The sequence below is a fragment of the Mesoplodon densirostris genome, chromosome 17 (assembly GCF_025265405.1).
Source record: "Mesoplodon densirostris isolate mMesDen1 chromosome 17, mMesDen1 primary haplotype, whole genome shotgun sequence".
Lineage (NCBI taxonomy): Eukaryota > Metazoa > Chordata > Mammalia > Artiodactyla > Ziphiidae > Mesoplodon > Mesoplodon densirostris.
The window spans coordinates 25,084,066-25,096,256 of record NC_082677.1 but is presented as its reverse complement, the minus strand read 5'-3'; the positions used below and the strand labels follow the sequence as shown (position 1 = coordinate 25,096,256).

Here is a 12,191-nt window from a genome sequence, read left to right as displayed (position 1 = left end):
TTCTTGGGGCTGCTGTGATGTCCACACGGGCTTGTGAAGTCTCTGGAAGCCTGACCCAGGAGAATGCCGTGCTACGAACCTGTGCCACCAGCCCAGGTGTTGCCGCCCACATGCGGCATGTTGTCTGGGTCTTCCTTGCCGTGTTTGGGGGAACTCACGTCTTCACCGCTCTCTCTGTTGATTGTTATCTAAAAATGAAGAAATAAGACATTATCATTCTCCATGACCAACACCAGGAGCTGCAGGACAGAAAGAATTGTTTCCCCCTAAGTCCTTAAGGTAGGGCATAACCTCAGGCCACAGGACACAACAGATGCTGTTAGTGTCTGGCAAAAGTTTCACCGGATTTTCCATCCATTTAGTTGGGAAGGAGACAAATTTAATTTAAAAAAATATTCTTTAAAGAAAAGGTGCTGGACTGGGTTACAGCTTCAGAATTCTTCTAGCGCAGAGTATGCCTTGAGCATTTACATAAAGAACAAGACCCACCGGAAGCAGGGGAAATGGATCTCACCAGAGACTGACTGAGGGAGCTCTCAATGGTTTAAAAGGATCACTGCCCAGCTGGTCCAGCCGAGTCACAGCAGATATACATTGGCCTATTTAATTTTCCAAGAAATCCCATTCCTCAGAGAAATGCCACTTTATATAAAATATGTGGAAAAGAAAAACAGAAAAGGTATCTTTGTGTGCTTCAGTGATATATATTATACACACAGACACTGAAAACTGCTTATTTATTTCCGGGACCCACTCTAATTTTATTTTGGTATTTATAGCCCTCCTAGTTCATCTCGATTCTGAAACTGGATTTACTATTCCTGCAAATCAAACAGAATAAGCAGCACTAGCTTTCCTCTTAGATAGCCTGTGGCTCATTCACTGGTCCCTAATTTAATTCGGCACAGATTCACCAAAAGGACTGATAACCACGCAGGAATTCCATCCTAGCAGTCAGCTCAGTAGATATTACTCCACAATGAAAAGAACTTGAAGCAGCCACATCCATGTACCCCTATGAGCCTGCTCCCAAATATAATGATTTTCAAGGCAGACCAGATCAAACATTTATTTATTTGTTCAAATAACACTTAATGGGAAATGTATTGGCAAGACTTCATTTGAACTACCATGGGGCCAACAAAAGCCATGGAGGATTGGTCACTGCCCTCAAATTGCTTACAGTGGAACAGGAGAGCCTGCAAATAGACCTGTAGCATGATGCCAGGTCAGTCTTGAGAGCTGACCCAATCCTTGTTAGTAAGTGGACTTTTCATTCTGGATGTTAGGATTATCAAAGATAGGTAGATGATTTAAGGCCTTTGCAAATAAAATGGCTATTAAGAATGAATTCAGGGCTTCCCTGGTGGCGCAGTGGTTGAGAGTCCGCCTGCCGATGCAGGGGACACAGGTTCGTGCCCCGGTCCAGGAAGATCCCACATGCCACGGAGCGGCTGGGCCCGTGAGCCATGGCCACTGAGCCTGCGCGTCTGGAGCCTGTGCTCCGCAACGGGAGAGGCCACAACAGTGAGAGGCCCGCGTACCGCAAAAAAAAAAAAAAAAAAAAAAAAAAAAAAGAATGAATTCAACCTAACTTCCATTGTCTTATGTCCGGACTAGTTCATTTCAAATGTTATGACATCATAAAGAGATTTTAATTAACCAGATCTTTCTACCCTTAGCTTTGGCATCATTAACAGAGTTTTTGCCATAACTTCAGCATACTTTAAAATTTCGCAGCCAGGACATGACAATTGATATGAATTCTACACATGTAATCATGCTCGAAAAAATGGGTGAATATAATTTTTTTCTTCTTTTTAAAAATTAAACTATGCAGAATAGCTAGCAACATTCAGAGAACAAATAAGCATTTAAAATACTGTCCCACAAACTTGCCACCACTTTCCAGCTTTTCTAGAGGCAGTGTAAGAGATAATCAGTAAATTAAAATATGTATACTGACTATGAGAATTCTAAACCAGCGCTAACCAAGAAAATTTTCTGTGTCGATAGAAATATATATACCTGAGATGTCTAACATGGTAGCTTTTAGCCCAATGTGGCTATTGAGTACTCGAGGATGTGATTTTTAAGTTTTATTTAATTAACTAAAATTTAAGTTTAAATTACATGTAGTCAGCAGGTATCTCATCAGCACAGCACAGCACAAGGACAAGCTTGCCTCAGCCCGGGAGATAATATTTGGTTATCTTAGCAGTATCTTATAGATGTTTTCCATGAGAAATGAGAAAAACAAGAAACATTTCAAAATTGCGATAGAGTTTTATTCTGTTGTCATTTTAAGAAATCTATAGAAAAGTTATGACTGCAGCCTAACTGATTTTTTTTAAACAAATATAATGGAACTTACACAAGGAAATACGTTTATTATAATAAGATGGTAAGCTTATTTTTCATACATAAAGACACATTTATTACAATAATGCTGCTCAAAACACTTCTGGCCCATTTCTGGAAGGATCTGTAGAATCCATGCAGATTCTATTTGAATACCTTTAATGGTGGCCACTTTGTATTCTTTAAAAATAGATTGGATTTTTAATAAATAGCTAAAGGATACTTGGAGCCGATTTCTGGTATGCACTATTTGCTAATTTGCTTTGTACCGTTTGGAAAGTCAATTAACTTCTCTGAGCCTCAACCTTCTCATCAGAAACTAAATGGGTTCAACTAAATAATTTCTTCCATTCCGCCTAACATTGACATGCTCTAGCTGATTCAACGATTCAAAATGTGGTAAATAAGGGACGTTAGTCAAAACCAGGCACAATTATACAATAATGAGACTAGTTTGCTTCATAAGAGTTGTGATACTTCTACAGGCCAATTCTTAAAGATGAAGTTCCAAAAATGGTCTGGGCAATGACAGCATTATTGGAATAACTGTTCTAAACACCTTTCCTCACTTTAGGGTATGTGTGTGTGTATACTATTTATTAAAAATAAATAAAAGAATGGATAAACAACAAGGTCCTACTGTATAGCACAAAGAACTATATTCAATATCCTGAGATAAACCATAATGGAAAAGAATATAAAAAAGAATGTATATATATGTATAAATGAGACACTTTGCTATACAGCAAAAATTAACACACTGTAAATCAAATATATTTCAATAAAAACAAATAAATAAATGAATAAACAAACAAATGAATAAATAAATTAAAAAAACTCAGAAGAGGTATAGAAAGCAAAGTCCTATGTGTCTAGTAACTTTATTTTCATCAAAATCAATCTCCTTCAGACATTTCACGACAATTCAGTTATTCTGCTGTAAGAAAGAAGTACTAAAAATGACGGCACAAGGCAAAAGAAAAAGCCTGTCAAATAGCCCCCCTCAGCTACCTCCAAAATCACACTCTTAAAATTGCAAAGACATCTCTAATGGGCCTTCAGGGAGACAGAAAATTTGCTATGAACTTTCTGGGCAGAAAGGAACTGGTGTGCTCTTTGCCACCTGTGCGTCTTCCAGGCCATCTGCTGGGGAATGGCACGGCTCATAACAAGTCAGCCCCACACCAACCCCGAATGGGAGTCTAGAGATGTTTCAAAATTGACAAATGCTTGACAGAAACAATCATCAGCCCAAACCTGATTTATTCCAGAGAAACACATACCATAAAATTCCAAGGATACTTACTTAAAAGCGAGACATTTGGGGAGTTTATCTAATTCTGTGTCATTTTATGAATGCCATTATACTCACACGAGTCTATTTCTCTAGGTGGATGGGAGGAGCTCACCTGACAAGCAGTTTCCAAAGCATTTTAGGGCGTCTCTTAAGTGAATTGACAATGATTCATAAAAGTTAAAAGGCAGGAAGTCTAGGACAGTCCAACGCAGGACAGAAACTGGAACAGATACTAGGGAAGGCCTATTATTTGAGGAAGCTTGTTTCCTAGGGACAGAGGATGCTATAGAGCCTCTGGCCATTCAGAAAGTTGATAAACTGCTGAATTCTTTGAAGGATGTGTTGCAAAGGACGTGGAATGCATTTCCTTCGAGGGTTGGTTTCATCTAGAAAGAGCTCAAGTGAGTCAACCCAGTTACTGAAATAGACCCTACTGTATTCACTTAAATGGATCAAAAATTTTCCCAAACCACAAAGCATTGTGGACTCTTACCAACTGTTGATGCAAATGGATGCACAGGCTAAGGCCTTTGACGTGTTTCTCACAGCTGACACAATCTACTTCCTTTTAGATAAGCGTGCTATAATCATAAGAACTGTTACCCTCTTTCAGATGAATCAAAATGGAAAAAACATGGAGCTTGTAAATTATAACTCATAAAAGTGTCCCAGAGTAAAGCAACCCAAAGCCAGAGCAGGGAAGGGACATGACTCATGAAAGCCCTTCTAGGCAAGGCCCATATATTTCAGGCTCCTCCTCAAACTCATGATTTTTAAAAACCATCAGTAAAATGACATAAATAGCCAGAATACAATCTTGGAGGGAAAGTTAGTTCTTGGAGGACTGACTGGACAACACAGCTTATTCTTATTTTCCAACTGGAGACGAGGTGTGGCACAGCAGATGCTTCTAGCTGCCTCCCCAACGTCCACTCCCTCTTTCTCCTTTCTAAACAGAAGTCAGATGCACCACGGTTAGCTGGGATGAGGCCCGGCCACCCCATTCCCCTCTGCCAGTGATTGGTCTAGGGGAAGATAGGCGACCCAAGATGTAAGAAAATCAGGAGGTTTCCAGGAAAGATTTCCCTCTCGGGTCAAGAGCTCTTTCACTGCCCTGGATGGACCGCCCTCCCCTCCCCTGCAACATACATGCGCTTGCTGCCTTGGCACACGGAGTGAGAATGTGATGCTTAGGGCTGTGGTCTCCATCTGGTGACCATGTGGCAGTGAGAAGAAGGCGGCAGAGGGGAGGATGCGGGAGGCTATGTCCCTGAGGACACCGCTGAGCTGTTGAACCAGCCATGGAGTCACTTGCTTCTGGTCTCCTACCTCAGCAAAGAAGAAATGTCCTTAGTTTAAGGTACTGTGAGTTGGGTTTTCTGCTACTTGGAGTCGACTGCATGCAAACTAATTGATTCATTCATTACAGGATGAATGAGCGGCAGCAGGGCAGAAGCCACGGTCTTGATCTTTGGAGGATGTCCTACTTCCAGAAGATGTGCTTTAAATTTTCTGACATCGAAAACCGCCATCATACTATCAGTACAGTTGCCTACAATTTGATGATTAGCAGGCAATTCAATGCATTCACTCATTCATTTTCTTATTCAAACATTTCTGTGTATGTTTATGGCACCTTTACTACTCACTGAGATAATGGAGATAACATGAAACAGGATCTTTGCTTCCGGGAGGATGTTTTATAAAGTGGAACAAAGTCACAGCACAGGGTAATACAGACCATAATAAGGTACTGAATACATCTGCTTAAAAGATTACTGTCTGAGGTTATTCTTATTCTATGATAGAAAGTTAGACATTTCTATCATAGATACAATGAAAGTCACATAACATGTCCCTAGGAATGATGGTCTTTCATATGAAGACAGCTTCTTAAAACAAACAAAAAACCTTACCCAGTTTTCATAAACAACATGCAGCTTCTACAATGATAACGCATGACAAAAATATCATTGTCCACAGGCAGTTTCTATGTGTCCCAATTTCAATCTCTGGCAAAGCCATCAAGTATGTAATTTATCTCCAGTTTTTCCCTGGCTGGTGGCAACATTTGCTTTCAAATATTCAATGACTTCCTGCCCTCTTTAATCCCTCCTAGTTCTTAAAAAGCAGGGGATGGGGCTTCCCTGGTGGCGCAGTGGTTGGGAGTCCACCTGCCGATGCAGGGGACACGGGTTCGTGCCCCAGTCCGGGAAGATCCCACATGCCGTGGAGTGGCTGGGCCCGTGAGCCATGGCCGCTGAGCCTGCGCGTCCGGAGCCTGTGCTCCACAACGGGAGAGGCCACAACAGTGAGAGGCCCGCATACCGCAAAAAAAAAAAAAAAAAAAAAACTCCACAAATATTGGCATGTTTACTGGCACGGACAAGCACCCCTCCTGCTGCCACTGGACACGTTGAGTATTCTAAGCATTCTCACAAAACAACTGCTAATTAAATTCCGAGACGTTGGATGCAGGGCAAACTGTCAGGTCTTTATATATTCTACCTTTTCTATTTTGCCTCTTTTATTTTCCAGAGACTTCAAAAGGTTAACATTCAATGCTAGAGTAACTTCAAGACTGGCCATGACACCTCCAAAGCCGAAGAGAAGGTTGGCGATGCAAGGCCACTTCTACTATGGCAGAGCATGCAAATGTTTTGGTTTTGTTATATACAAGATGGCTCTGGCAAGAGACATCTACTGTCACGTGCTTTATTATTGAAGCTAAATGATCTCCCCTGGCATTTCCTGGCCAGGTGATTTCAGTCTCATACCCAACCCTTGTGCTCCTCCCAGAACACAAAACCTACTTGGCAGTTTTTAAAACTATTGTGTTTTCCCTGTCAACAGAATTCTCTGAGGTGCTAAGTGTAGCTAGGAAACGGAAGGGTGGGTAGAAAAGCCATCCTACCACTAGGGTGGGGAGAAGCAAAAGGGGGTTTTAATAAGACCCAGGTTCTAAAAATTCTTGAAAGCACTGAGCACATCTTCATGCAAACACATTTAGCGTGGGGGAATTCTCTTCTGAAAATAGGAATGCTAACTGAATCAGTGCTGGACAAGTTATCATAGCATCCTCCCCATGGAGAGGTATTTCCATCATCAAACATTGGCAAATGGCTTTCCGTTTTGTTTATGCTAAAGTCAGGTTATGTCACCAGCCATCATTTCTTCCAGCTATTCTTCATACCATTGTTGGTTCATCATCTCAGACTCTAAATGTTTATGAAGTCATTGTCTACTGATGTTTACCCTGAGTTTCCTCAACCATTTCCTCAAGGCACATGGAGTTCTTGTAAAACCTGTGTTTTCACATCGAGCAAGACAGTCTTCCTTTGCTTCCAGGAGGCCCAGCATTCTCCCACATGTTTTTTCCCCAATTTTCATTGGAGTATAGTGGATTTACGATGTTGTGTTAGTTTCAGGTGTACAGCAAAGTGAATCAGTTATACATAAATATATATCCATTCCTTTTTTTGTTTTTGATTCTTTTCCCATATAAGCCATTATAGAGTACTGAGTAGAGTTCCCTGCGCTATACAGCAGGTTCTTATTAGTTATCTATTTTATATATAGTATTGTGTATATGTCAACCCCAATCTCCCAATTTATCCCTCCCCCCATTATCCCCTGGTCCCCCACACTTTTCGACGACCATGATGAGTCAAAACTATTACCCAGAATACAAAACACTGGCATAAAGAGAGGCTGTAGAGAAATAAGCTATATGCACTGCACATACACAGAGCTCAGGAGAACGTGGTATGTCACTCACCGGCTGAGAGCAATTATGGTTCTGTGTTCTAAGCTCACTGGGTGAGGGACCCTTCCAGGCTGCTGAACTAGCTCAAATGGACTGAGAGTGTAAAACACCACTTAGAGTGTGGGCAAAATACATACACTGAATAACTAGAATGTATGCATTTATTGTATGGCTACATGCACATACATTGTTAAAGAAAATATTTCTTTAAGTGATAAAAATCAGTGCTATGGGCTGTGCACTGGAAAATGTGGCCACATATATAAAGTGGCATCAGTTCTACAATGTGAACATCCAGAGGGCAGGACTGGGTCTTATTCTTCGTATCAGCTTTAGCACCTGGTCTTTGCGTATCGCAGAAGCTCAGTAAATGTGTGGTGAATAAGTGAACGGCTGCATGACAGGCACCGCCTCTGTGGCCATTCCAAAGCTGCGGAATGGCTCCAGCGGGGTGTATGCCACCAAGAATATATGGAAGCCTGATAACTGCTGTCCTGGAACCAAAGGAGGCAAATCGGAAAGCAGGAAATTTGGGAGAGGAGAAAAGAATACCATTGGGTTTTGCTTTGCAAGATATTATTTGAACTTTAGATTGTGAAGGCTCTTTGTGAGCAACAAACTTAGAACACTAAATACCAGAGGGTAAAGCTTTTTAATGAAATTTAGGCCATAGTTATAAGACACAAATTATGTTATGTACCATTGATATTGAGCTACATGGTAATTAGACACAAACGATTCCTAGAATGATTGTAATTGGTGAGGGGTTTATGTAATAAAACACAAGTGAGTTTGTCATTTTTCTCTTCTGTGTGAGTTCTCCAGTTTCTTCAACAGTGTGACTCTGTCTGTTTCCTGTTTACACCCTGGAACTCACACTCCTTACAGGACAGAGCCCCGGATGCCCCCCCGAGCGAGTTCCCTCTGCATTTTTGTCTCGCGTGGCTCCCCTCCTCTCCCTGGGCCCCAACCCCACTCATCTCGCTCTGTGCCCCCATCTGAGGACTCCAGATGTGAAGCTGTGCATGTGTGGCCGTGACCTGGCCACCTGGCAATGAAACGGGTCATCGGAGGGAAGAGGAGAGAACGTAAGACAAAGTACAGAGACCCTAAATTAACCTGGGGCCCTGGGGCTGAACTGCGGTGAGCGAGTGGCAGCCAGACTTCCCCTGCGTCCTCCCAGTGTCTGTGCTGACTTCTGTGGTGTGACTAATGCTGTATGACACTTAGGAATGTTTTCATCCTGACCCCTTCCACTGACATCATGTACCCCAGTTGCTAACACAGTGTAGTGTTCTAGTTGTGCAGCCGGGCACAGAAGCTTATCAGAACCCTGGTTTTAAGAAACACGCTTTATACCCCACTTCCGACATATTTTGACGTCTTAATGTCATTTTTAGGGCTGTGTAAGTTTAATGTAGATAGAGAATGAGGTCAGGCATGTGTAAGAGACAGATTTTAAATGAAAGAAAGTGCCTGAGAAGAATTAAGTAGTGTTTCAGAGGAGGGTGGTACGCAGCAGAGGACTGGCCTGACAGCTGAAGCCTCACTTGCTGTGTGATGCTGAGCAAATCATTCAACCTTTCTGGGCCTTAGTTTTACTCATTTTCAAAGTGACAAACCAGACTAAATTCTTTCTAGTTCTAACTTCTTTACACAGGGATCCTTATCTACATTTATTTTGATCCTAGTTTATAGGAAATATGAGTTGTCATGGAAATCAATTTGAGTAAAATAAAAGCTAAGTGTAAAGAATATTTTGATATAATCATGTAAAAGTTTGGTTTTTCTTCAAATTGATTCACTAAGACTAAACTTAAAAATTTTTTTTAAGAGGCAGCTCGATGTCATGGAAAAAAGCATTTTACTGGAAATTAGAAGACTGGTTTTTTTTTTGTTTTGTTTTTGTACGTGGGCCTCTCACTGCTGTGGCCTCTCCCGTTGCGGAGCACAGGCTCCGGACGCGCAGGCTCAGCGGCCATGGCTCACGGGCCCAGCCGCTCCATGGCATGTGGGATCCTCCCGGACCGGGGCACAAACCCGTGTCCCCTGCATCAGCAGGCGGACTCTCAACCACTGCGCCACCAGGGAAGCCCGAAGACTGGCTTTTGATCTTGGTTCTGGTACTAACTGGTGAAATGGTTTTGGCCCAAGTTACTTATCTCCTCTTAGCTTTCTTTACTCGAAAATCAAGGGGCATGACTGGCAGAAATGTAATTTAAGTACACTACATGATTCTTCTGGTTGATACTCCTTACAGTATGAACGCTAAACACTGGTTTAACCAAAATTCCAGTACAAATTTATTGAGAGGATGTGTAAATAATATAGCAGGGGTAGGGAGATGTTAACTGTGTATCATACAGTAGGGATGGGAAAGTGAAAGTGAGCTAAATCTTATATATATATATATATATATATATATATATATATATATATATATATATATAGTTGATTTACAATGTTGTGTTAGTTTCTGGGGGACACATATCAGGGAAAGCTTCCTGGAAGAGGCAATGCCCAAGAAGAATCTTGAAGGAAGAGAAAGAGGTGGGCAGTCCAGGAGGCTGGGGATTTCAGGCAGAAGGAACAGCAGGAGGGGTGCTGAGCTGGACACCAGGGGATTAGGTGATAGTTGACACGGAGGGACCTTCGTCTGTGCTCAAACAGCTCTTGCTACAGCACCCTGTACAATCTCCCTGCATGAAGGCATATTCACTGAGGTTTATGAAATGCCTCATCCCCTAACCCACCCATTCTGCCAAGTCAAAGTAGAATCAGCTAATCAGAGCACACCGAGGTTTATGTGGAAACCCCAATAATGAAAGAAGTAGTTAGGGGTCATCACTCCTAAACTTATTCTCCCTTATTGGAGAACATCAGGGAGAAATGCATTGATCACTGTGGTATCAGTTCACCAGTAATCAGCAGGTACATTTAAAAAACCAACCTACCTGCCTACCTCCCTACCTATCTACCTCAGTCTTTAGATAAACACTTAGAATTTTTATCATGTGAAATTCCTCCTAACTTCTTACTCTTCCTCATAATCAGGCCGTGCTGTAATGGTCCACGCTGCAGTTGTTGTGTGTTTGCCTCTCTCTCTCTCTTTTTTTTTTTTTTGCAGTACACAGGCCTCTCACCACCGTGGCCTGTACCCTTGCGGAGCACAGGCTCCGGATGCGCAGGCTCAGCGGCCATGGCTCACAGGCCCAGCCGCTCCGAGGCACGTGGGATCTTCCCAGACCGGGGCACGAACCCGTGTCCCCTGCCTCGGCAGGCGGACTCTCAACCACTGCGCCACCAGGGAAGCCCCTGCCTCTCTCTTTTAAAAGACAATCTCAGTTTTTAAATATAATTTAATTAATTTTGGATATAATTTAATAATTGTACCAATCCTAGGAACACAGAGAAGCAGTACGGAGCATGCCAGCAGCCTGGAAACTAGGTTACCTGAGTTCCAGTTCTAGCTATGCAAATGGGCAAAATTCAAACTCTGAGAACCTCAGCTTTCTCATCTCTTAAGTAGTTAAGAAGTGCACATGCCCTCATGGAGTTGTTGTGAGGTTCATATAAGACACAAAGCAGCTGTGTGACTCTAGAAAAAGTACTTAATCTCTCTGTATTTCAGTTTCTGCATCTACAGAACGAAGGGGGGCTGTACTCAGCGAGGCACCCATGTGTCGTTTCCAGTTTGAAACATGTTTATATCTATGCAAAGATGCTTTCAAAGCACATAAAGTATTGTTCAAATATATGATGCAGTAGAGACATATTATTAATTATTAAGAAACAGAAGAAAAGGGAGAACTCTATTTTTTTTACAGTTTTATAAATTCCCACCATTTCTCTATTTTATTTGTTAGCATATTTTACAAGCACCAACCACCTGAAGTCATGCAAGTGAATGAAGTTTCCTGAAAAAAGCATTCAGAATGAAAAGGGTAGTGGCCCAGGAGAGAAATAAATCAGCAAAAGAGACTGAGAAGGGCAGGCAAGAGAGGCAAAGGGGAGTCAGGAAGAGGCTGTGGTTAACATGGGAGCCAACACAAGACTGGGCTTCAACACAGAGAGACTGTGCAGAGTTCAATGCTCGTGAGGGCCAAAGAGATGGTGACTGGAAAGGTACCCATGGAACTCAACAATGTGGAGGTTAGCTGGGACTCCAGCAAGGGCAATTCTGTAGAAGGCGGGGGAAGGGGACAGGAGTCATTAGATGGAGAGGTGAGTGACTGGAGGTCTGTGTGAGTAGAAAGTTCTCTTAAGAGGCTTTGCTGTGAAAGAGATTAGAGTCACATAAATTAGCGTGATAGCAAATGAGATCTGTGGCATCTAGAGCAACACTAGAGCATGTTTAAATACTGACGGGAAGGATCCAGAAAGGAGAGAGAACAAAGGATGGAGCAAAATGCCTGTGAAGGTGGGAGGAGAGACCGGCCTTTGATGGAGCGGGCAGGGCTCCTGGCACAGCTGTGGGCAGGCAGGCGGGCTTGTACATCTGAGCCTGGGAAGTTGGAGGAGCTGCATTCTGGTCACTTCTATTTTCTTTCAGAAGCACAAGACTGAAATATTGTCTGAGAATATGAGGGAGTGTAGCTTGAAGTTTGAAGAAAGTAGGGACTGTATGAGAGTCATTATGGAGACCAGGCTTAAAAGACTTTTTTTAAAAGTCAACAGACTTCAAAAATTTCCAAACACGTTCCTTTAAATAGAAGTTTTGTGGAATATAGCCATCTGTCTGGAGATGATTAAGTATGAGAGAGATAG

General features: G+C 42.2%; 1 protein-coding gene across 2 annotated transcripts in view; it reads right to left on the bottom strand.

The window, feature by feature from the left end:
- The window catches only part of VWA8 (von Willebrand factor A domain containing 8), a 359,147-nt gene that overhangs the window by 48,865 nt on the left and 298,091 nt on the right, over positions 1 to 12,191 (bottom strand). For both annotated transcript variants that reach the window (XM_060079870.1, XM_060079871.1), the window contains exon 38: positions 80 to 188. In XM_060079870.1, coding sequence (XP_059935853.1) covers positions 80 to 188 — 109 coding nt within the window. The remainder of the gene's footprint in view (positions 1 to 79; positions 189 to 12,191) is intronic.